The sequence below is a fragment of the Carya illinoinensis genome, chromosome 3 (genome assembly GCF_018687715.1).
Source record: "Carya illinoinensis cultivar Pawnee chromosome 3, C.illinoinensisPawnee_v1, whole genome shotgun sequence".
NCBI lineage: Eukaryota > Viridiplantae > Streptophyta > Magnoliopsida > Fagales > Juglandaceae > Carya > Carya illinoinensis.
This window is the reverse complement of record NC_056754.1, coordinates 37,614,762-37,642,261: the sequence shown is the minus strand read 5'-3', so window position 1 is coordinate 37,642,261 and position 27,500 is coordinate 37,614,762. Positions and strand designations below refer to the sequence as shown.

Sequence of the window (27,500 nt, the reverse complement as noted above, 5' to 3'; positions counted from 1 at the left end):
TTTTTTTGTGAGACATGTGCATTTGCATTCATCTATGCATATTGTTGAGTTTATATATTTTTATCTTATGATGTTTGGGTCTTACTTACCTGCGACACCATTTTTGGTACCGTAGATTTTGATGCAGAGATCGAGGAGGAGGAGGAGGTTGAGCCCGAGGATGTGGCTCCACCGGAGTTCTGAGTTGAAGTCTATGCACTATAGTTGGTTTCAAAACAATATTTGTGTTTTGTAATATTTTAATATATAAGTGTTGAACAGTTTTGTATTAAACAAGAAAAATTATGATACTTAATTTATGACTTTGCTATCCACTGCGTGTATCTTCGTGCATATTTATTGCTTATACACACACTTGGCACTCGTCGATAGGGTGGTGACACGTGATATCATCATCTGGACGTCTCGATTTCCTAGTGTCCGTGCGTGGGGATTTGGAGGCATCACATCTACATACTATTAATTTCTCAAATTCATGTTATGAAATCGTTATCCAACCCATTAAACCATGAAAATTTGATTGGATTAAGAAAAATTAAATTTGAGTTTGATAGCATCTCAAATCCTAACCAAACATTATTTGAACTCCAAGTTAAAACCCACTTGTTTAAGGCTTACGAATTTTGGTCATCTTGGTAAAGTTTCTTGAGGAATTCCTCCCTTTTCATGGCAGACCAACCCCTGCCCTTGGCAACCCCAAATAGTCCTTTAATATGAGAGGAAAATCCACTTCACCCCTTCCCTTCTACACGGTAGCAATAACCATTCCCCCTCACTATTTTCACCTTTTTGTGACGTAAGTACCACCCATCAAAGAGTCATCCAAGCCTATACCTCACCCGCCATAAGTATAGTAGGTGTGTAAGGCACCCTTTCATTCACTTCACCACTTCTCATTCCCATTCTTAGAGAGAAACACTTAGGAACTCTCTCAGGCAGTTTTTTGAGACGTTTTACGTGATGCTTTTTTGAACCTTTTAAGTAATTTATCACAACGATTCCTTCATGAAATTCATTACTATGTGAGCCTATTTAGTCTAGTTTCTATGGGTATCTATTTTGTTTCATTTCATGGTTATTTTATTGGTAAAAAATTGTTTTAACCATGGAAAGGTCAACCTGGGCGATAATCTGGAAAGTGGGTTATATTTTGAAGTTTTTTATCAAACTGATGTACAAATCTTGGTCTGATTTTTTTGTGAAGTGTTGTCAACTTTTTTATATGAATGTTTGTTGATGATTTCTTGTATGATTAAAGTTTTTGATAAAATATTTTCTTAGATCTAAAAACTTAAATTGGGCGAGGAAAAACAGTTTTTATTTTAAGAACGTTTGGATCTTTTGTGGTTTAATCTTACTCCAATGGGTTTGATATATTTATTTGATGATCCTAAGCCTTTTATCTACATGTTGGAATATTAGTTTGAAAATTTTTGGAGTTAGTTTCAAATATATAGATTTTTATGTAAGAGAATACTCGGTTAGGTCAAAAGTTTGATATTTTCGGGTAGATCCATATTTTGATTTATTTTTAGTAATGTGATTTTAAGTTTAATGCTTGGATCTGCTTTAGGACACATTTGTAAACCATGCGATGTTTTGGTTTGAAGATAACATCATTGTATGCCATGGATCAAGTGTTTGATCAAAGCTAGTCAAGAAGAAAATTCTATTTTTGAACTAAGTGTAGAGCCAAGTACTTCAAGTGATGTTTTGTGATTTTGGTGAATTTTTTGTGATGATTCAAAGCATTTTAGTTCTTATGAATGTTTTATGAATATGTTAGAAGAAAATTTTAGATTTTTGGAATTCTTTGAGATGTTTTGAATTAGTTCAAGCCTTGTGATTCAAGGGTTTGCATTTTTTTAGTTAAAAAGTTTGATATTTTTACTAAAAAGTTTTGTGTTGATGAGTAGTATATTTTGTTGAATATTTTAAGTACGTTTATAAACTTAGAATAGGAGAGTCTTTGTTGCAAAATTTTGGTTTGATAATGAGTTTTAAAGTTGGAAGAAATTGTAATAAAAATAAAAGTTTTGGCTTTGGAAGTTTCAGCCCTATGGTGTTTTTTATAGTTGTGTTTGGTTTTAAATTTTTCTAAATTGATATTTGAGTTTAGGACAAAATTTACATTCCTAATTTTGGTGGTTTTTGGAGTAAAGATATAAAATCCTTAAGTTATGGGTAAAATGGTCATTTTCTCATATATAGAGAGTAAAATAGTAATTTTACTCTAAGTTAGCATTTTTCATATTTCTAATTGTTAGTGATAAAGTTTCTAACTTTTAGAATCCCTACTTACAGTTTCTCGTATTTCGTACTTGATTCCTGTAACACGACGATCACTATAAGTTAGCTCTTAACTTACTATCAGTTTATTTACGTATGCTATCATATATGTCATGACATGCCATCTCACTACATGTTTATTTGTTACACATATTATAATCTATCATTAAATATTTATTTCTTATATAATCTATTCTGTCACGTATTGCTATTTATTACAAGTATGCTATGTTACGTATACCATCTGTTATATGTATGTCATGTTACTTAATGTTCTCTGTTACATGGTATGTCATATTATAAAATATTGTCTGTTATATGGTATACAATGTTATGAAATGTTGTTTATTACATGTTATGTCATTCTACGAAATATTTTTTGTCTTAAAATACGTCATGTCTTTTATCTTACGTTCATGTCATGTTATATTACGTCAAGGATTCTGTCCTTTTATTTTATGTCACATTTAGTCTCGAGTACAATTTATGTAGCTCGAGAATAACCTTTCCAATTATGTCAAGTCTGTTTACGCCTATCACGACCCCAAGTGTTAGGAAGGGATAATATCCTAATAGAACTTCTTTGTTCACACTTGAGTGTCTAAATTAGTATAAAATCCTCTGGGTTGATAAAGTAAAGTCAGCAAGTTTCGAATGGAGTCTAATTAACTGATCAACAGAGCGAAGAAGACCACTAACGCCGATGATGCCCCTATACATTTCAATTTTATATTATGCGTACTTGTGCAGATGCAAATATCTGACCCGGGATATTTATAGTACGTGTGTCCATGGCAGGTGCATATACCTGTAGACTGGTAAATACAATACGTGTGTCTATAGTAAGTGCAGATACCTATGAACTAACACGTATATTAACGCACTTATAGCTAGTGCAGATACTTGTATTGTGATGCAATAATTGGCAGGGACACATGGCTCAAGGGAGACCTGTGTAGCATCCACATTTCATTTTCATTCATGTCATGTTCAAGTTCACGTTATATTCAAGTTCATATTCAGTCATGATTCTAGTTCACATTCATTTCATGTTTCAAGTTCATGTTCAGTTATATTTCTAGTTTCAAGTTCAGTTCATATTTCAGTTCAAGTTATATCAGTTCATACCATGTTACATGTCAAGTTATGTTATGCTTCCTTATGACTTTGATTGTGCATTCATGCATTTACTGCTAGGCATGTATCATTAATTTGTGTTGAAGTTCTCTATTAACTTGTTGAGATTTATATTCAAATCTCATAGTGGTAATCTCAACTGCTACTCCTTCCGAATGATAGGAGATGTGTCAGGACTAAGAGAGGGAGTGGAGCCTAACAGATTATAGGAGGTTGATTAGGTGCCACATATGCAATGCGAAGCTTGTGGCCTCCTTAGTTAGATTCTTAGACAGTATTATGATATCGTTAGTTGAGTTATACGAGTTGCTCGACGAACTAGCCTAGTATTTATATTTTGGTGATGTAATTATGAAACTCGATCTTCCATGCTTTTGAGATTACAGTCTTTTGAGATCCGCATCATAATCATGAATGTTTATTTTGTCAAGTATGCATAGATAATGTTTTAAGAGCATTTAAAATATTATCAGTTTGGTGCATAGTGTTGCTAAAAAAAATTATCCGTTGCAAATATTGCATATTAGGAACATTGCATCTTTATACATCATGAATAAGGGCATGTAACTTTATGTTGTATGTCTTGACGTTTCAGATGTCTGTTTGATCCTAAGTGAAATCTGGGGGCGTCATACTAAGGCTTATTAAAGCTTGCTCCTTATGCCTGAGTTGACTCGTTAGCTCGACTCGATTAAAACTCATTCATACATTGATAAATATACACATATGCATCTATATATATATTATACATGTATATACATATATTAGTTAATAATATAAGTATAGCATCTTTTATAATTAAATATATAGTACGTAACCTAATTACTTATGCCTACTCACTTGTGCCTATATATTGAATATACTTCATAGCTATATTTTGGCATTTGTACAATAGTTAGTCAATAGAATTTAATAATTTCATGTATTAGTAGGTGGGAACCATATGAGAAATGTATACTATCATATTATGTGTATTTATTAATAATTCATATAGTTATATAATATATTGTTATCATGGATAAATATCACCTAGTTACATATTAATTATATATAAATTTTTACAATTTTCTAATTCAATAGAGGTTTTACTTGTTAGTAGGAAAAATCTCATTAAATTTATATTTATATTTTTTTATTTATTTAATTTGTTAATTGTTAAATTTTATTAAAAAAATAAACAACTTGATCTAGCTCAGCTCGAGCTCAAGTTGGGATCTCATCGAGCCAAGCTCGAACAAAGATTAGATAAAAATCTGGTGCTTGAGTTTTTTAAGCCTAGCCAAGTTCAGCAATCCAAAGACTAACTCGAGTCTACTCGATTACAACCCTACACAGAGGATTATCTTAGATGAGTTTTGCGATCAATGTAAAGAGGAAATTGAATATTGTAGTCATGCTTTAGTTAAAGAGTTGATAAATCACCAAGATATGAAATTCCTATTTCTTACCATCTCTTGGGATTATAGATGTAGGAATCTCAGGATCCAGAAGTCTCAAGATTTTGATCCAAATGAGGTGGTAGATAATTGTCTTGCATGTGTAGAGAGTCTCCCTCAAGTTAAAAGGAATGAAGCTATGAGAACATATTGAGTTGGAAGCCCCCTCTATGGGAAAGCTTGAGTTAACTGTAATGGTGATGTTGTCCATTCATCTCATTTGGCAGAATTGGGTGTTGCTTTGCATGATGAATGAGGGGAAGTGATAATGCTATGAGTGGGAGAGACGAGGAAGTGTTTGAAGTGGATGGCATTGAAGTTGGATTGCTAATATTATAATTGAATCGAGTCGAGCCGATCTTTTAGGGTTGGGTCAAGGTTGATGTAAATTACTCAAGCTCGAACTCGCTGAGCTGAGTCAATCTCGAGCCGGTCAAAACATGGGCTCAGGCAAAATCGAGTTATCGAGGTTTGGTAGTTCTCTTTTACGAGATTCAGCCGAGTTAAGGTTATTTCTTGACTTTTATTCATACTCTTATAAAATATATTTTTATTTATTTTCGAATGAGATTAAATAATTCTAAATAAAAAATAAAAAAAAAAAGATTAAATTTCATGAAATTTTTACTACTAATATATAGAACCTATACTAAAATATAAGATTATAAAAATTTTACGAATGAATAAAAATTTGGAAATAAAAAAGATGCCTTGCACCTTTCTAAATTCCAACCTAAATAATCACAAATGGGATAAAAACAATAAAAATCGCATGAAAGATTAAAATAAATAAATAAATAAAATTAATAATATGTGACTGCAGACATAGACTACAAGCATTTTATATAATCCATCCCTTACAATATAAAGATTGCTTTGCTTATATTATTATATTTATATACACATACATACCTATATACATATATAAAAATGCTACTATATATATGCACAAACTTTAATTGAGTCAAGCCACCGAGTCAAACCGAGCATGAACAAACGAGCTGTAACTAAATCTAGCTGTAACTAAATCTAGTTGAGCTTAATCGGATACGTGTCATTAACTAATTAAGTAGATTTTTACTTTCATGATCTATCATTTTTTTCACCAATCAAACTCGATTCTAGTTTAACTGAGCGAACAATCATACAAAGTGATTCATTACAGTCCTAGTGACTGTTGTGCAAGAATTGCAGATGATGATCAATCTTGGAATCAAAGAAGTGGCGTTAGAAGTAGATTCATTGACTATTGTTGAAGCTTTAATGTCAAAGGAGCCAATTATTTCTTTGGGGGAAATCATTGATAGCTGAGAATTACGTCCCTGTTGCTTCACTAAGAAGTATAGTTTATGTGGGCCGTCAGGGGAATGAAGCATAACAGTTGCGCGCCAGGCATATGCCCAATATGTGGACCATACAGATTTATGGCAGCACCATACGAGGTTCCAGACATTAATATAGCATGCATACAGAGTCATTTTGGATGCTGCTATGTAATTCAATCTGCTAAGAGCCCATTCTTATCTGCTAGTGCTCTGTTACACGTTTACTTCTTAATGTTTGTTATTTTTCTAATTGCTGCTGCTGTTTGCAGCATTATTGTTGGTAGCTTTTGATTTTAATCAAAGTCTTTCATCAATAAGAGAGAGATAAATGCTACTTTAGAATTCATGATCTTCTAAATCAAATTACGCCATGTGAATGTGGTGTGATGTAAAAGTCTTCAAATATAATTGTTCTTTTTAATAAATTTAAAAATTTTCAAACTAAGCATTTTCAAATCTAAAAATAAATAAATTAAAAGATTAGACTATTTCAATTTTGCTCCCAAGAGCTTGAAAGAAGTGTCTTCTTTTCTCTGAACAACACTACCAACTTACACCCTTTTGTAGCTAAGGGTGCTACTTGCATATGCGGGGGTGGGGTCGACCCTTTCCCGAACCCTACCCCCTCATACGCAGGGTGTAGTGTTTCTACCACCGCAACCTGCTCCCGTGAGGCGGCTATCAAAAAGTTTGAAAAAATTTGATGACTCATCTAAGGGTGTGATCAGTTTAGTTTTCTACAATTTTTGGAACCGAACCGGTTATACTAATTTTGCATTTTCAAGAACCGATTCCGCACCGATTACACTCCTAAACCAATATTTTTAGTTTTACCAGTTTCAGTCTGGTTTTCTGATTTTAATATAACTATATTATTATAAGTTATAGTGATTTAATATAATATTAGTATTACTATATAAACGTGATTTAATATAGTACTAGTATTAATATTAAATCACTAAGTACTAGTATAATATTAATATTAATATAGTACTAGTATTAATATTACTATATAAAAGTGATTTAATATTAATAAGTTATAATGATGTAATATAAGATCAGTATTAATATACATTAGTATACTAATGTATACCAATTAATTAAAGCAAAATATAATTACTATACCAATATATATTAGTATTAGTAATGTATTATGTATTTATCAAAATGATTCAAAGGAATATGTTGAGAATTTATTAGGCCTAAAAATGTAATTAATATATATTTTATATTAATAACATATGATCAAACAAATGTTAATGTTTGATATTATAATTTTACGTTATAAATTATAATATAAAATTATTTCATATATAATTATATATTATATATATAATATTTTATATAATATTAAAAATAAATTATATATATAAACGCGAACTGGTTCGGTTTTGAAAATCTTAAAACTGGAATCAAGCCGATTCGATTCAATTTGTGGAATTATGAAACCGGACCAGACTGGCTCGATCTGGACTGATTTTTTGATTTAAACTTTCACCTCTAGATTCATCAAGTAGCAATAATGGCCACATCTAAAACAAATCTATTTTACACATTTTATGACTGAGATATGATTATTTGAATATAATATATATATTTTCTATATATATAAGTGGCTATCTAACATATGAATAGTAATTTTTCAATATTTTTCGTTTATTTCATTTCCCCCTAAGTATCCGTTTATATCTATTACAAATGCACTTTCTGCAATAATGAAACTAGAGAACACTATTTTCTGTTTTTCTCCCTCAGACCCCTCTCTCTCTCTAAAATTGATGGGTTTTCTTTTTTTCATTTCATTATTTACAAATTTTTTAAAAGATATAATTTTTTTGATTGCTTGATTTTTCTTTTTTTTTCAATGGGGTTGGCTCTGGCTTTTTCTTTATATTATTTTGGGATGGGGTCTGCAGAAAGAGAAGATTTGGTTAATGGATGAAATTGATGATGGAAGACAACTAGTATTTGTTTTCCAGAACAAGTTTTTTTTTTTTATATTTCATTTTCTATATATATATATATATATATATATATATATTATATGGAACAAGTTCCAGAAAGCGATCATATCTTTTTTGGCTCTGGCTTCACATCAGTTAAATTTTGCCCTTTTGCTGTATCTTTATTCTTCATTTTTCCTTTTCTTTTTTATTGCAGTTTCTCTCTTAATTTTTTTGTTTTGCATTCATTTTTTCCATGTTAGTCGTGTTGAAAATGACTGAGCGTAAATGTATTCGAGATTTTGATTTTCTATTTCTTTGCTATCAATATTATGTTTTGACTTCATTGTGAATCTATATGAAGGGTAGTTCCATTTTTTTCTTTGGACTTCACTGTTTGTTTTTGTTTTTGTTGTTAATTTATTTGGTTTCTCAACTACTGGGTTTCGTTAGTCCCTGAAATGTCAAGCATTGGAAGCAGTCAATTAAAGGGTGATGGTTGATAGAAATGGAAAATTTATTGAGATTTTGGAAATGCAACAAGATGAACACTCATTATCCAGTAAGATGCAACAAGATTTTGAAATTCCTTTTTGTTGGTTGACAATATTTTGGGGTGGTTTTTTTGGGTTAGATGCAAGTATTACAAAAGGAGATGCAAGATTCAAGCTACCTGCTACAACGAGATCTATCCGTGGCGCCATTGTTGGGTTGCTAATCTCGATATGCTTGTTAGATTTGCTTTTGGTATTACATTTCTGTGGTGGGTTAGAATATTAGAATTCTTTAATCGCAATGTGGTTCACGTAGCTATTTTTTTACCTGTATTTTCTTTCTTTAATAATCTAACTCTATTTTTACAAGTAAATAATTTAACCTTCTCTATTTAGTTGCAGGGAAATTCAAGAAATTGAGATGAAACACAATTTTTAAATCTTGTGAGCTATGTTTATGTGCTTTTTCTTTCTTTATTATTTTCATATTTATTTTAACTTTTCATATGGTGATATGTTGTTTATCACTTATGATTTTGTACTCAACCACTTGAAATGTTTAAGAATATATTATATTTTGTCCACTAACATTCGTATGAGATGTTTGCTTTTGCCTAAGAAGGCAGAGACAGAAAGTTTACTTTTATAATAAGGAAATTGAAATGTGTAAAGTTACTCGTAGAAAATATGGGGATTACATGGAGTGGGAATTGTCTCAATTTCTACATTCATCCCTCAATGTAAGGATGCTAATGTCATCAATTATAACATGCTCCTTTAATTTGATACTTCTTTTACATGAAACTATTTGTGATTTAAACATCTTGATAATTATATATTTGAGTGACAAGTTTCGTAGAAGGTTAAGTAGTTATTATGAATCAGCTTTCAGGATAAGCTATCTGATCCAGTTCTGTGTGGTATTTTCATAGGAGATTTAGACCGCTGAACATTTTTATTGTTATGTTTCAAGCATGCTAGAAACATTTATCAAATTTTTAGGCTTATATTTGGAAGTGTCTTAAAACCTATAATTTTAAGAAAAGATTTCATTTATGAGTATGGATTGATTGAGTCATTGCTACTGCCATGTCAATAACAATTGTGGAAAATTTAATAAAGACTGGCCAAAAATAAAACAAAAAATTAAAAAGGTAAAAAAAGTGGATTTTATCCTTGTGTAATTCTAAAAACTAGCATATGTGTGTGGGTGAAGAAAAACCAGGTAAGTTAGATGAGAGTTTGGCAAGGAATGGGCTACTTAAACCATGATCTTCCTGGTTTAGTATTATTGTGCATATATTTTGTTAAAGTCTAGGGATGTTCTTTCTGCTTGAATGACGACAAGCAGAACAAACATCAGACTTCAAGTGGAAGAGTGGTATCAATATGTTTAGAATTTGTGTAGTTTTCTTCTTCTCTTCCTCTTTATCTGTTTGTTTAATATGCGTAGAATTTTTTGTTATGTCTGTTTTGTGCCTTATGTTTTGGAGCTTATTAAGGGATGTTGTTGTGATTTCAATTATAAGGATATGAAGATCTTAAATGTTGTAATATTACACAAGAAACTAAATAAAATTAGAGGATAAGTGAAGAGAAAAGAGGAAGTAAAACCTTGCAGAGATCTATGGCTGAGTTGCGGCAGATTTTCCTTCTTTTTGTTGATGTTTTGGACATATCTGAAAAGAGAATTGTAGCTACTGATTTGGTGGCTTATAAGGTGCTTGTGCTACATTTTGAGGTGGTCTATAAAATGATATATTTTTTAAGTTTGTTGATGCAACAGAGATGCAAGCAAGAATATATTGGTAGAGCGACTTGGGATTAAGAACTCTACCCTCAGTGCTCTTATTCCTGTGAAATGGAATGTATTTATTTGTTTCTTAGATGAACTTTGTTATGTGAGAAAGGATAGAGGAAATTATTCTTCTTCAATAATATCATGTTGCGTGGTTACAGGAATTGAATGAAGTAGAGAGAAAAACTTGAAATGACAAGGCTCCTGAGGCAATGGAAGCATACAAAAAGGAATTTGAGGACTACAATAAGTCTGCTACTGCAACCTTGGAACAGAACCGTGAAAAATGAAAAGCTTTTGAAGTGAGAAGAAAGGCTTTGTTATACCGTCAAGGGTAGCTGTTGCTATTCCTTCTATTGGTATAAAAGTTGAGGTCTCATATATATCTTATTCATCAAGTTTCCATTTAATCTATCATGTATATAGTTACATTTCGGGGTAGTTGATATGAATGTGATTTTTCACATGTTGCATCTGCATGCTTGTGTATGCCTGATTGTTTCTTATGCTCTCAAAGGCTACATACCGAGAGTGTTTCCATGAGTGTGATAGTTATCGACCAAAGCCTTACAGAGATGAATTTAAGGAGTGAGATTTAGAGCCATGCATGTTTCAACATTGCTATTTAGATATAAATGTTTTGCTCCTTTCTTGACACCACAATAACATTGTGGTTTTCTGATTCGAGTTCATTTTGATATTTTCATGCACCTCTATTTGTCAACAGGTTGTGCAACCTAGATTAATGTACCCGACAATGGTTTAAATTGTTGGAAAATTAAGACAACTCTAATTGTGTTTTTAGAGCACATGCTTTCTTAGTTAGAAAACCTTTTTCTCAAGTCAGATGTTCACCATGCTAAATAGTCATATCTTATTCATTGATTTACAGAAGTACACGTCCAACAATTTGTTAACTCTCATCTCCAACGCTTATGGTTGAGGCCCATGTCCTCTGCGGTACTAAACAAGAGTAATAGGACTGACCTCTTCCCTTTAAATATTATACTTTTTGTTTCTATATTTGCTAAAACTTAATTGTTTTCATTCCTTAGATTATTCATTAATCATTTTTTTGAAAAACCATATTATTTTTATAAAAAAAAAAAACTGTTTCACTCAACTTTGTATTGAACTATGTTGCAGTTTGAACTAATGTTTTTATCTTCTAATATATGAATTAAATTATTGATTGAAATTAATTTTTTATGAATAATATATTATTTTTTAAAAATAATCAATTCACCTAACTAGACAAATGTATTTTACACATTACTTCTCTACTAGTTTATATATATATATATATATATATATATATATGTATGTATATATGCACTACAAGAGATATGATTTTTTGAGACAAAAAATTTTGTCTCAAAAAATGGAAATTTTGTCCCTAAAAGTTTTGGGAGACGAAAAAATTTCGTCTCTATTTTATCTCAAAAAGGCTGTCTCAGAAAGTTTTCAGAGACGAAAATTGATTTTCATCTCTGAAAAGTATTTTTAGGGACGAAATTGGGTAGAATCGGTCGAAACCGTTCGAACGGAAAATTTTTTCTGAGACAAAAAATTATCGTCTCAAAATCAAGTTCGAACGAAAATATTTTTGTTCGAACAACATGAAATGTTAATTCGAACCAATAACCATATCTGACCAAGTCCGTTCGAACAAACAAGTTCATAAGTGACTTTAGTTCGAAGAAAAATATTAACTGTTCGAACAAATAATCTATTTACAGAAATCTTCTGTTCGAACGGACTATTAGAAATGAATTTATTCGAATGAGTATTTAATTGTTCGAACGAACGCATGGATTGTATTTCCCGGTAAGTTCGAATGGGTATATTTTTGTTCGAATGTATATTTTTTTATTCGAATGAGAATTTTTTTTGTTCGAATGTATGCATAAATGGTAATTTACCATTCGAACGGTATTGATCAAACAAAATGAAATTGATACTAATACAAATTGTAATCTATATACATCAAATTGTAATCTATATACATCAATTGTTCAAATGTTTACAAACATCATAAATATTAAAGGCAATTAAAAAACACCAAATGAATTATGATTGTGGTGGTAGTGGTGGTATAGGGTTTTGAGACATCATTAATTGAAATTGTTCAAATATTTTTTGGTTATTTAATTGTAGCATTTCTTCTAATCTTGCTTCTAAATCTGCTGCTTGATCTAATCGGATCAGCAACTCTTTTTCCTTCGATTTCAATCGTTCTATCTCAAGTGCAGCTTCCTCTAACTTTTTAGTTTTGTCATTATTCGATTTGGCTTTAGAAGATGATGAAGATGTTGAAAATGGCTTCACGCAACGTTCTAAGCCCCTCAAATATCCAGAACGTGATCCAAGAACTTGAAAAAATATTTGAGCATCGTTGACAGATGATTCATCAGATGGATCCACAGCAGTATCTTTAAGAGATATCATCTTGTCCTGGAAAAAAAAACATTAAAATTAGTATATGTAACAAAAATATATTTAGACAATGAAATTAAATAAACTTAAACTTACATAATTTGCCTCTGCCTCAGGATTGCTCCAAACACCATCACGATTTTTATGTGCTTTAGCATACAATTGGGTCAGATCATAATCAATAGGATTTTCTTCTTGCTGCAAAATGAAAATTAATATCATAATTTATACGAAAAAAGTGTATATATTAAGATTTAATGGAGACAATACGAAAAAATAATATCATATTTTATTTAAAAGATATGCAGTGATAAAATATCTTGTTCTGGCTCTGGTGATGTTGGACCACCATTATTGACAGGTGAATCACACAGGAGTTAGTAAGTGGTGGGGATGTCTCACATGTTCTTTTGCGTTTAGGAGGCATTTCTGTTTGAAATTATAATAAATATATAAAATGAAGTATTAATCTATTTAATTAGACTACTTAAATATTTTTAATTATACATTATAATTCTTTAATTAAATATTATATAAGTATATTCCATCATGTTAATCATCTTAATTAGAGTACTTAAATATTTTTAAATATTTAATTATAATTTTTTAATTAATTATTTTATAATTATATTTTAACTAATTAATATTTTAAATGTCGTCTCAGAATCATATATTTTAATTATATTTTATTAGAGTACATAAATATTTTCAATAATTCATTATAATTATTTAATTAAATATTTTATAAGAGTATTTAGAGTATTAATCTATTTAATTAGAGCATTTAAATATTTTCAAATATTTAATTATAATTTTTAATTAATTATTTTATAATTATATTTTAACTAATTAACATATTTAATTAGAGTACTTAAATATTTTCAATAATTCATTATAATTACTTAATTAAATATTTTATAAGAATATTTAGAGTATTAATCTATTTAATTAGAGTACTTCAATATTTTCACTAATACATTATAATTCTTTAATTAAATAATGTATAATTAGATTTTAAGTATTAATCTATTTAATTATAGTACTTAAATATTTACAATTATACATTATAATTACATTTTATAATTACATTATAAAATGTCTACGTAATTGGTACTATTCGAACAAACACTCAAACTGTTCGAACTAAATTCTGGTTGAGTTAGATTCCGTTCGAACGGAGAAAATTCAATTCGAACGGTATTCAGAGTGTTCGAATGGGACCAAGCCAGAAATCATTCACGAAACAGAGCAAAAAACTGAACCACAAAACACAATTTTCACATACACTACAGCATATTTCAATATAATAATACATTGAAAACTAAATGATTATCCCTAAATATGATTATTAAATAACTTAGAAAACTATAAAAACTTACCTCTAATTTTTGCAATCTAATAAAAATATTAATCCACAATACCTATATGTATAAAACACATTAAACCATTGTTCTATCCCAACAAATAAATGCAGCAAATATCAAGATACTTGTAAAAGAAAATCGGAATGAAAAATGACAAAAAAAAGACATATTACCTCTTGTCCTTGTCTTTTCTCCCTCAAGAATCTCTTTTCTCTCACTTCTTTAAGCTCTCTCTCTATACAACACTCTCTCAAAGCCTTTGTCGCTCTCTCTCCCTCTCTCAAACTTCAATCCGATTGAAAATGAAGTGAAATGATCGGTTTAATAATATGTGAATTTACGTTCGAACGGATTTTTTAGCAGTTCAAACGTGAAAATTCAAAAAGACCGCTAATTTTTCCCACAATATTTTCCCGTTCGAATTAATAATATAAGCGTTCGAAAAAAAATAGAATATTCTCCAGCATATACTGATAATTTGGCGCGAATTTTCCCTCCAAACAAAAAAAATTCGTTCGAACATATTTTATCTCTATTCGAACTCTTTTATATTCGTTCGAATAGATAATTCTAGAAATATATAAATATACACATAATATTTTCAATATTATTATTAGTATTTGTAAAAAATATATACACTATATAATGCTAAGTGTCACTAATAGCATAATACTAAGTTTCTTACCAATCTATAATATTAAGTATTACTAATAGTATAATATTTTATTTAGTATCACTTATAGTGTTATACTTATAATTAGTATCACTATAAGTATAATAGTAAGTATCACTAATAGTATAATACTAAGTGATATTATAGTATAGATAGCATAAATATATGAAAACTAATAGTACTATAATATTTTATAATATATTCTAAGTACTTGGTTTATTACTAATATACAAACTAAATATATTAGATATATGTATTTTGTACTTATATTTAATGCAATGTTTTACTATATACTTAGTATATTACTTTATAAAGCAATGCTTTACATAATATTATTTTATACTCATCTAATGCATAATATATATACTATTATATATATACTAGTTACTTACAATATATATAAGTAACTAATTAAATACTCTATACTATATAATATAGATATCTAATATATATTATATATATACTATATTATATATACTAGTCCAGAAATTTTTTATTAGTACTAATATTAGTATTATATACTAGTATTAGTAATATAAAACGTATTGTTTTACCTCTTGTACTTATATATATATTTTTATGAATTATTATATAATTCATTCGAACTTATACCCTTTTCGTTCGAACTTATACACTTTTCGTTCGAACGAAATTATGTTATATATGCCGGGATACAGTTTCTTCTCTAATCCCATTTTGTTGTTTTGGGGCTAAATGACACAAAAGTAATTGGTAGAAATGATGGAGCTTTACTCCTAAATCATTTCTACCAATTAAAATCTTAGATTATGGTGAAAAACTAGTTTGTAGATTCGGGACTGAGTCGACTCAACCATGTTTGTTTGACTTAGTTCCGTTCGAATGAGCCTAAAGTCCATTCGAATGAAATTCAAGACCATTCGAATGGAATTTATTGTCATTCGAATGGAATAGAAGTTCATTCGAATGGACTTTAACGTCATTCGAATGAAATTTTCGGTCATTCGAATTGAATTTTAATCATTCAAGCTAAAGATAATATTTGGCAGCCCTTATTGTTATTTATATTGAGGGAATTCATTCAGCCCATCATGGAAAAGTTAAAGGACCTGGAAGGATGCTTACATACCTTACATGAGGATTTTGATTTACTTAATAAATAGATATTGTTAGTTATTATTTTACTATTTTTATGTTGTATAGAACGTCTAACTCTTTTTGGGATGTAATTAATGTATGATTTTTATTTTTAGTATTTTCTAGCCTCTTTATTATTAATTATATTTTCTTCTCATTACACTTAATGTTCACGATAATTAAAAAAAGGACAATATCTTTAAAATAATATTTATTTAACTAAAATGTTTTTAAATTAATTATTACATATTTTTTTATATTTTTTAATATAAAAAATATGTATTATTATAATTTTAATAATATATCTTTTCAATTAAATAATAGCGTTCGAACAAGGTAATACTCATTCGAACCAATTATTTTACATTCGAATAGATTAATTATCTGTTCGAATTAAATTTTATTAGTTCGAACGGTTAAGATTTTTGGAGACGATCTAATTCGTCCTAGAATCTCCGGTTCGAACTAATATGTATTAGTTCGAACGGATTTATAAGGTACTCCATATTTTGAATTAAAATTTAAATTTTGTTTCTGAAAAATATTTTTATTTCGTTCCTAATAAATTTCATTTCTAAAAATTAAATTTCTTATAGTGATGATAACAATTGGTATCGATTGCTTTTCTCATATTCTCCATGGCTATGATGAGCTTTTCTCAAACCAAGTATGTCTCAAGCCGGCCCATTTATTTCAATTTTCAAAGCCATCAGTTTCTTCCTTCAAAATTTTAGGAATTGAGAGAAGTATTTTATAGGCCATATCTACCCTTAACAACACTACACACAACCTTTTGTAGCCATCAATAGGTAAAAATATAGTTCTGTTATTCATTATTTCTATATATTACAACTTCTATTTATTTTTTTAAAATTTATTCTTTTATTTTTTTAAAATTAATTAAATTCTTCTCCTTATAATTCATATACTATACATTTAATTAAAAAAAATACTATATAATATATGAAAATAATAAGTAAAATTTTTTAAAAATAAAATAATAAATTATTTAAATAATAAATCATTATCATTTACAAATCATTTAAAATCACCTCTATATCTAAACAAAGTCTTGATCTTTAAAAAAACGTAGGGATAACTATCCTCATTCATCAACGAGGATGCATTTATGGCTTAAGAAGAAAAAGAAAATAGAGAAAAGAAAAGGAAGATGCAGCATGATTTGAATTGACTTGAATATGGGAAACACGTGGGTATGCCGCCACTGCATGAATTGCTGTCGCTTGCATGCCAGCTATTCAAAATTGAGTATTTATGACTGACGACCTTTAAATGAATTTTTGAAGGGGGGTGGATTGCTTGCTCTATCATTACTTTTTAAAGGTTTTTTTTTTTATTTTAAAAAAAAAAAAAAAAAGTACAATCGGTAACCACGCTACTTAACTATTCGATGATGTCACTTCCTCTTTAATAGGGAGGGAATCTATTCTTTTTTAGTTGGGTCGAAACTATTTGTAAGGTTATTCATTCAAATTTTGTTAAGTAACAGTAAATTAATTTATGTATTAATATTAATTTATTTATATTTAAAATTTAAATTAATATAATTTTTAATAAAATTTATTTTTTAATTAAGCATATTAAATGAGTATACAATTATACTTCTAACTAGAGTTTTTTTATTCATCCATTGTATTTTTTAAACATGTACTTGTTAAAATATTTGAAGCATAAATTTAGATGTAGATTTGACAGTACCTAAATTTGTATTCAGATGGATAGATTTAAATAGTGAGTTGATATAAGATAATTTAACATAAAAATAAATAAAATATTATTAAAATATAATTTTTATTTTAAAATTAAAAAAGTTAAATTATTTAATATATTTTATGTAAAAATTTAAAAATATTGTAATGATTAGATGAGATAAGATGAGTTAAAATATTTTTTATATCCAAATTTATAATGCATTCAACTATTCGAGCACGGGTCCTGATTAATCCAATTATAATCCTAATGAATATCTCACTATAAAAATCTGGGTATTCAATTATCCAATTAGTAATCAAATATCTAGATTTATCAAAAAACCGATTTAAAGAAGATGACTATAATCACAAAATCACGTTGTTTTATCTATAAGAGATATATATATATATATATATATTTAATAATATGAAACCCTGTTACGGGTATTGAGTATTAGTTTAGAATCCACATTAGATAACTATAACCGAATAAGGGCAAATAGGAAATTTGAATACCCAACTAAAAATTAAAAGAGATCGATTATTTTGTTAAAGTGGAAGGCAGCGGGTTTGTTAAATATTTTTAAGAGCAATGCTATATACAGTCATAGAATTGTAAACGCCGCGCAATCGTTTTAAAAAAGAGTGAGATCCATGATTAAAAAGTTAGTTTTTTTTTTTTTATATGGGTACCATATTAATTCATTTTTTTCAAAGCGACTGCAAGCCGTTTACACAACCACGACTGCAAATATCATTTCTCTATTTTTAGTGGGGGACACAACCGGTTTATTCAGATGGAAATACTTTATTCATAAAGAAAAATGATGTTATTTGATGTAGTTCGTCAGATTATAAAATTATTTTTATTATAAAATAGATTTAATAAATTAGATAAAATTATGTTAATTTATAAAATTATTTATATATATATTTTTATAAATATAGCAGTATTCTTATAAAGAAAAAAAAAAAAAAACATGTCACCGATGTCTCAAAACTTTTAGAGAAGGATACATTATAATTTTTTTGATAATTTAAGGGATGGTTGTCAAAATTATTAATTTAGGGGTGATTTTATTGGATGGTAGACAAGAAATATTTTTATATTTCTTCATTTTAAAAATTTGCTCTTAGATGTGATTCTGACCGTTCACTTGTCATTTGTCAAAATTGTCACTTTCTGAAATATCTTATTATATTGTCGTTTTATATATTCCCGTACCCCACTTGGTTTGTGTTCTACATCTTTTTTTTTTTTTTTTGTTTACGAAAATAATATAGGGTTTAGGCTGTTGTTTGTAAGAGTTTTTATAAAAGAATGTTATATATTTGAGTAGTGTTAGGCTGTTGTTTGTAATGACCGTTGGGTGTCCTGCTTAATATATTTGTTGAGTTTTATTATATACATGTAAAATTGTGTATTAATCTGTGTACTAATACTAATTTTTTCATATTCAACATTTAAATTTACATTATTTTTAATAAAATCTATTTTTTAACCAATCACATTAGATTAGTATATAAATTAGTACATAATTATATTTACAATTAGATTTTTCCATATTTGTTTTTGTTTCAAATTTTTTAAATAAATTTAAATATATTTTAAAAATAAAAAAATTCTTCAATACATTAAAAATCAATTCTTTAATTATTAAATAAAAAAGTTAAAAAAAATTAAAATGATTAGTGGTACAATGGAGCGGTACAATGTCGGCAGCATTGTATCATTTCTGTATTTATTTTTTAATCCAAACCTATCAAATTTAATTTAAATTAGAAAATAAAATATTTTATTAGAGAGGTGTAACAATTTCGAAATTGAATAAAAAAATAATTCATAATACTACCCTTATCAAACCCTAATCAAAAAATAATTGAGCACTGAGAAAAGTACAATCCTACCTTACAATAGAAAAAAAAATATTTAATATGTGAAATATAAAAATATCATAAAATTTATTTGATATATTTATCTATATTCTAAGCTAAATCATAAATTTGATAAAAAAAACTGCAAAAAATTATTATCAGCAATATATGATTATCAAATAATATTTTTTTATTAGCACCAAATGTCTAAAAATAACGTCTTGACTAATCTCAATGGTACACAGGTTCTTAACAAAGAATTTCTTGCAAATGCACTTAGGATAATTGAAAGAAAAAATCTCTGCCTAATAGGTCATAAAAATTATTTGTACTCCAGCATATTTGAAATTTAGATACGGGGGAGATACTCCCAAGTCAAGGCGAGCCAACCCGTAGGGTTCATAATTATCAAATAATATGAGATGTTCATAATTTAATGGGAAGAAAGATGGGAGTCTTCTCGTGTTTCTAATGTCCTATTCAGGTTCCCCATCAATGATAAATGACTGTGGCTTTGTGGGCTCATTGTTTTTTGGGGTTATCTTTTATAAAAAACGCTTTCCTTCACATGATCCGAAAGAAAAGAAGCTACAAAGCATTAAACAAAAGCAACGTATCGTTTCCCCCCATACATTTAAAAAAGTCTCCTTTATTATTATAGCATCATAATATAGCGAAAAAGCTCTGTTCTCTCCTCTGCAACCATGTTAATAAGAAAAAAAAAAACATGCGTACAAACTAGTTTATCCTCTCTCTCTTTCTCCCTCTCCCTCAGTTTTCTTTAGATTTCCTGGGTATGATATGAATAATGAAATAATCTCTCTCCCTTTTAGAGTGATTTTTGGATTTACAGTGTGATATACAATAATCTCTCTCTCTCTCTCTCTCAGAGTTTTAGAGCTTTCATTTGCACCTTCCAAGAAAAGTTTGCACTTCTCAAGAAGCTGGCCGACCTGGTTTCTAGGATCGGCTATTTCCTACAGGTTCTCTCTCTCTCTCTCTAAAGCATATCTCTCTGTGCTAGTAATGTTTCTTTGGCTCAATTGCTTAGTGTTGGATGGTTATGTATGAAGGATTGTTTATCAAGTTTCACAAAACGAAATGCAAACAAATAATATCGTTTCTTTGCTACGTGTTTCATTTTCTTGGTGACGAGGAGTTTGGGTTTGATGTTCAAGTGTTCTTAAACATTTCTTGACTGTATTGGCTTCAAACAAAGCATTTTTTTTTTTTCGCTTCGTCTACTTCATCTTCTTTCTTTTCTCTTTTTCCATTTTCTCGATGAGATTATATTTTGGAAAAAATTGGCGGTGTTGAGTAGAGGATTCTGAAGTCATTGCCATTAATATTGATATGGGATTCAAAAGTTTCAACATAATGTTGGAATTTGATTTGCTTTAGCCTTTTCTTTATTTTAATTTTTTTTTTTTTTTGAATTGGTTGTTTTTTCTTGATTTTTCATTGGTAGATAGTCAACAACGCTGCTGATTTGATCAATTTCTTTTCTTTTTCTTGTTAAAAAAAATAGTTGTACTCCCAATTCCCTTATTGTCTCCAAATAGAAGGATCCATTTCTTTTGTATCACTTATTAATACGTTTGGTTGCTGATAAAATAGAATCTCACAAAGAAAAAAGAGTTGAATTGGTGTTGTTGTATTAAGCTTCCTGTGTATTTGTCCCAAATGATAAAAAGTCAGTTTTATTTTAATTGAATCTCATTTTCTTCTTAATCATAGTTGTGAAACAGGGCTTGAAGGCCATTCAGCTTCTGATTTTGAGGTCAAAGAAAACATTAGTCACAAATACAATCCCCGGTTTCCCCATAGGTTTTTCTTTGTTAGAATCACCATGTACATGGAGAATGGAGTTAGCAGTTTCTGGTTTGTTAGTTTTTTCTAGATGGAACAACTCGCTGCAAACAGTGAAATTACTTGCGTTTTGTTATCTGTCAAATTGTAATGTCTTTTTAATGCCTGGAAAAGAAAATCCCTTTGGGGAAAATTGGTATCCTTCACCGCACGCCCTTTAAGAATAGGGTGGAGCATTACTTCTGGCATTCAGGACTCCCTAGGAATGTGGGTAACTTACCTATATATATAATATATAATATCCTCAAATTACATTTAAAAGATACTCAAGTATGTTGTGGAAAGGGAAAATCTACTCACCTCAACTGTTATGAAAAAAAACCATAAATTCAGTTTCCAAAAAGAAGTCACAAATGCTGTATTACTTTTCAGAAGTTTGAACTTAAGCTAGATGCTCATAGAAAGCTTCTAAACAATACTCCACAGTTTGTCAGATGTTTATTCAACTGAACTGATGCCCAGATAAGATTTTCACAATCTTTTATTAACAAAATGTCATTTTTAAATCGGCAAGCAAAGAGTAGAGGGGGGAGACTAGAGGTTGGTATCCTCTCTTTGGGCATGAGCATTGTATCACTCTAACCCATTATTGAGCCCCTAGATGGCATGGAGCTATAAATGCTCCCTCAAGACGGACTTGAGACATAACTTGACCCCAACTCCACAAGGGCAAAGTGGTACTCAGCCACTGAGCAGAGAAAGTGGGCATGAGGCTCATGGAGACTCGAACACGTGACCTCTCATCCACCAAACCACATAAGAGTAAGCCCCTCTGCAACCAAGCCTACACCCTTGTTGGTGTCAACAAAATTGAGCTGAGTTTCATAAGGTTCCTTTTTATGCTACTGTGTAACATGAGCAGTGTAGATTGCATTATGGTTTCTTTTCCTTTTAATCTTTTATTTATTTATATGATGGTGGATAGAACTGAGACTTGTACTTATGTGAATAATATATATTCCCATGATGTGCCTCTTGTCCCGGAGTCTTGCTTAGTATAGCTGCAGTTTGATCTGATGCTGATATTTGCAGAAACTAATACATAATTTAGGGAATCTGATGGAAGACAAGAAATTGGATTTTTATCAGCCAATTTTATCTGTGAGGAGGGTTACATCAACAGCGGTATCCACACAATCTGAAAACAAAAGGACAACTGATAATTCATCACCTAAAGTACCTCCCCTTCCTTTTTACAAGTCAGAGCTAAAATCAGGTCCGGTGAGGAACCCAGGAACTGTTCCTTTTGTCTGGGAGAAAACCCCAGGACGACCCAAGAATGAAAGGAAAGCACTAACTGTTGGTCTCGAAAGGCCTCCTATTGCTCCAAAGCTTCCACCTGGGAGGGTTTCAATCATCAAACAGCAGGATTTTGCTGAAGGTTCTAAACCAACAACTATTACTCAGTCCAAAACAGAAAGTGTCCTTTCCAGGTCTCAATGTGTTTCATCTTTTGATAAAAATGTGACCAGATATGAAAGCTCCAAAGAGAAGATAGAGGTGGAGGGTTCAGAGCAAGGTGATGACGCCTATATGGATGCCCTTGACACAATTTCTAGGACAGAATCATTTTTAATGAACTGCAGCATTAGTGGGTTGAGCAGCTTGGATAGTCAAGATGTCAAACCATCTGGAACGTTCTCGATGGATCCAGAAACTCGGGATTTCATGATTGGTCGCTTCTTGCCTGCAGCAAAGGCAATGGCTTCTGAAACACCCCAACATGCTACTTGGAAGCAACCTGTTCTACAAGAACAACTGAGACAGGTAGAGAAGGCAGTGGCTAGGGATAAACGTGCTCCACATAATGAGAATAAACCAAATGTTGTGCCATGTCAATCCCATGATATAGGTGTGGAAGACAGTGAAGATGAAGCTTATAATTATGATGGATCTGAAATTTCATCAGCTAGAGTTTGTGGCTTATTTCCTAGGTTTTGCTTAAAAAGTTCCTTTTGCCTTCTAAATCCTGTACCGGGGATGAGCATGCAGAGAAGGGTACCCATTTCTTCAGTCCGTACGGTGAAGGCAAAACCTTCATATGCTGGTTCTTGCAGTGACTCAGAAAAGGAGGTATTATGTTATCCCTATCTACTTGTTTTGTTTCTCGTGTTGTTATTGTCTGGTGTAAATTCATTTTTTGACATTGATACCTACTTTTTTTTTTTTATTGTTATTTTTATAATTTCCATAGCATGCTGAGGATGGTGCACATGAGCAAAGATTGCTAGGTGGATGTCGAACAGATGAGTTGCATGAAAATAAGACTGCAGTGAAAAGTGAATCCAATCAAACCGCTCATAAAAGTGACTGTAAGGAACTGTATGAATCACCTCTGAACAAGCGTTTTCAGGGTAATGGCATGTCGAACTTCCAGAATGAATCTTTCCTATCTCTCCATGAAGAAAAAGGTTTTCTTGGTCTTTCTGAAGAAACTAAGAATTCCAGGGTGAATGGGTCAGATTTGCACAGAAAAAGCCAAACCAATTTTCGAGAGTTATTGGTCAATGAGAGTACCAAATGGGAATCAGGTTCTACAAGCCCAGTAGAGAAAACAGTCTATGTTGACTCTGTACATATAGTCAAATCTCGAAATTCAAATTCTAGTTTTCCAAATATGCGGGGCTTATCTGATAACGGAGAGGATAATTTTGGGATAATTGGAAAAAGTAGTGGAATGGAAAAAAGTTCTTGCGGAGATCCTTTGCCTCAAGATTTCAAGCACTTTGGTGTTGGTGATGAAAAAGCAGAAGTGCAACCTGAAAGTTCAGATTCTTTTGATGCCTTTTTTCTGTCTTGTTCTGACATATACAATCCTGATATGCAAATGGAAATGATGAATGATTCCAAACAGTCTCAGGATCTTAATCTGGATTCTGCTACATTGATCAGACCAAAAGTGGTTGATACTAAGGAAGTTGATTTACACAGCCAGCAGCCAGTAAAATCAGTTGATCCTGAAGGACCTCATGGCCTTACTCGGGATTATGTTACACTGACAAGTTCGAAAGTGGCTGACAGTTGGAAGATTAGTTCAGAAAACCGACAGCCTAAGAAATCTTGTACTCGAGTAAGTTCGGCTGGCCTTACTCAGGATTCTGTCACATTTGCATGCTCAAAAGTGGGTGAGAAAATTAATTTAGAAAGCCAACGGCCAAAGAGATCAGGTGAACAAGAAAGTTCTCACGGCAGTTATCCATGCCTTCCTCTTGGCCCACCTTTACCAAAATCTCCGTCTGAGTCTTGGCTAAAGCGCACTCTGCCTACCCTTTCCTCAAGGAATTTACCTTCAAGCTCTTCTCTTGCCATGTGCATTAGTACTAGAAACCAAGCTTCCAAGACAACCTCTCTTGATTCCAACTGGGAAAGACTTGTTAAAACTTCCAACACACACATTGGGCATTTGCGGTTCTCTGAGGTAATCTCATAACTCTTTGCATTCATTGTTTGTATCTACAGATGTGGAGATGTTATGCTTACATGACTATTTTTACCAGGAATTACTGGCAACTATACCTGAAGCTTAAAAAATTGGAAGCCTTATCTGGTCCATGCATCCATACATTTGACTGGAATGTACGTCCTTTGATGGTGTTGAGGATTATCAAAGTTATTTCTTTTACTGGTCATTTAGTTTCCTCTTTACTAGGTGTTCCCTTTTTGGTTCCTATACTCGGAAGTCAGTATATAATGATCGCATAACTGTAAATCAACATCCCCATTTCTTCCTGTGATAAGAAACTTCAACTTGCTGCTCTCGTAAATCTAAACCATTTGTTGAACTTATACAAAAGTTTGTTCCTATAATTTTCTACGGAAATAAAGAGATGAATGTCTCTATTTTTCATCAAAGGAGATTCTCACGTGCCTGCGTGTAACAAATTGGCAAAATGGTAGGATTTTAGAGGAAACCTGGACCTTTGAGAATGTTTTAAGTGAGTCCTAAAAACCCTGTTAACCTCAATGGAAATTGTAGTAGTAATTTCTGGAATTTACGAGAGGATGAAGAAGATGGAGAAGAGAGGAAATAATTGTAATATTATTTTTTGCATAAAAAACACTAGTGTTTTTTTTTTTTTTTAGAAAAGATGAAATCACATGTCCAAGAGTGATTCTAGCCCATTTTTATTAGAAAAAGCCTCACTTATGGCGAAGGAATACCATGACAACATCCACGATCCACAAGATTTACAAATAATCAAAACAAACCATCCCTTGAATCAAAAACCAAACTCAGAAAAAAAAAAACACCAAAAACCAAAGGAAACAACAAGACAAATACTCACTTGAACAATACAAAGAATAATGAACGAACCAAATAACCTCCACATCAAAGCATGTTGAGCGTAGTTAACGTTCATAAACCAAGCGACGTGATCATGACGTCCCAGTGAACATCCATAACCAAATACGCTCTAGCTTACACATTTTACCTCATTCTTATGCATGGTAAACTACATTTATCTATACGTAAAATCCCTTTGAGCTCCCTTGGGATGTTATTCGGTCTATAATCCCGCATGATTCCAGCACTACCATCTTTAGCAAGTCAATCCGTAGCTTTGTTTTCCTCTCTAAATACATGTTGAAATTGAATATTCAGGCCTTTGATGAGCAAAATTATTTCCTCCCAAAAATCCTCCAAGTACCAAACCCGATAGCTGCCTTGCTCTAGCCAATTCACAATGAGAGATGAGTCAAGTTCAACCACAATATTACCCAAACCCATAGCCTTGCATATTCACAATCCAAATAGAACCCCCAACAGTTCGGCTTTATTATTTGAGCCAACTCCAATATATTCAGAAAAAGGAACAACCAGCACTCGACTCTCCCGGATTTTCCAAACTACTCACATCCATATTTAATTTAAACCAGCCCACCTTTGGCTTCTCCCAAGAAATTGCAAAAATCTTTCTAGTCGAAAGAGCTACAGTCGGCAAATTTAAATCTTCTAGAATTACTTGGTCACGATGATGCAAAATTCCTGACTCCCTAAGTCGCAAACCAACTCAATAGAGCTAATATTTAACCTTTCTCCACAAAACATCAAAACAATCATTTTTGCCCTCCATACGTGCCGAACACCTTCACCACATCCATAGATGCCAAATTAAAATACATGGAACCAAACCAATCAAATTACCAACCTTTGAAGACTTCTTTGTTCGTCGAAACCAAACTTCAACAGTAATCAACCAAGACCAATTAGCCACATAGGGGATACCTAAGAACTAGAGCACAAATGTCATAGTTTAGCCGCAACCTTGCTACTATAAAGTACATGATTCAGGTCTTCAAAACCTCCCTCCAGACAACATTCACATTTAGAGACTAAGGTATTCCAATACGCCTAATTCGTTCGTCCACACTTAGGCTATTGGTCATCACCTTCCACAAGACAACTAGAATTTCTTTGGCAAGCTGAGTGCCAATTCTATTCCGTTCATGGATGCTTCGGAACCGAAATACGGAGCCAATCCCAAGCACTTCTTGTTGAAAATCTCCCATCCTTACTACCAAGCCATATTAAAAAATCCGTCCCTGGTTTAGTGCCACCAACCCGAGATAATATATCATCAGCAGCCTCCTGACCCACTAGCTGGACAACCAAATCTACATCCCAACTATGCTCAACCATGCACTCTTTTATTTTTAAGAGAGAAAAATCAGAAATCTGTACATCTTGACATATAAGGCCTGAATGCAGCCATTAATCATGCCAAAAGGATAAGTTCCCTTCTTTCACATGCCAGACAGATTTATCAATAACAAAAGGAACTGCTTTAATAAGAAATTTCCAAAACCTAGAGCCTTTGGACGAGTCCACAAGAGAAATATGTTGATTCTTAACATACTTGGCTTTAAAAAACCGAGACCATAAGGTATCCTGCGAGAGGAACCTCCAAGCAAATTTGGATTGAAGTGAGCTATAAACATCCACACTATTTCTCAGCCACACACCTCCTTCATCCTCGGGCTTGCAAACTAATTCCCAACTCACCCATTTCCTCTTTGGCCTTCCTTCCTTAC

At 31.1% G+C, this 27,500-nt stretch overlaps 1 protein-coding gene across 4 annotated transcripts; it reads left to right on the top strand.

The window, feature by feature from the left end:
- The first annotated feature begins 20,221 nt into the window (after positions 1 to 20,221).
- LOC122304175 lies at positions 20,222 to 25,319 on the top strand. Of its 4 annotated transcripts, none has more exons than XM_043116272.1 (5): positions 20,222 to 20,392; positions 20,489 to 20,581; positions 22,519 to 23,540; positions 23,662 to 24,885; positions 24,965 to 25,319. In XM_043116272.1, exons 3-5 carry the CDS (start codon positions 22,527 to 22,529, stop codon positions 24,992 to 24,994), a joined length of 2,268 nt encoding a protein of 755 aa, XP_042972206.1. In that variant the 5' UTR covers positions 20,222 to 20,392; positions 20,489 to 20,581; positions 22,519 to 22,526; the 3' UTR covers positions 24,995 to 25,319. The 4 variants fall into 4 exon arrangements, with proteins under 4 accessions (XP_042972206.1, XP_042972205.1, XP_042972204.1 ...); XM_043116270.1 differs by having other exon boundaries at positions 20,223 to 20,392; positions 22,500 to 23,540; XM_043116271.1 differs by having other exon boundaries at positions 20,222 to 20,581.
- The last annotated feature ends 2,181 nt before the right edge of the window (positions 25,320 to 27,500 follow it).

Bases quoted from the DNA above. Each gene is read 5' to 3' on its own strand.
- LOC122304175 (XM_043116272.1), top strand. From the start codon at position 22,527: ATGGAAGACAAGAAATTGGATTTTTATCAGCCAATTTTATCTGTGAGG. The intron at 23,541-23,661 runs GTATTATGTTAT...TAATTTCCATAG, and splicing joins GCAGTGACTCAGAAAAGGAG to CATGCTGAGGATGGTGCACA. The intron at 24,886-24,964 runs GTAATCTCATAA...TATTTTTACCAG, and splicing joins GGCATTTGCGGTTCTCTGAG to GAATTACTGGCAACTATACC.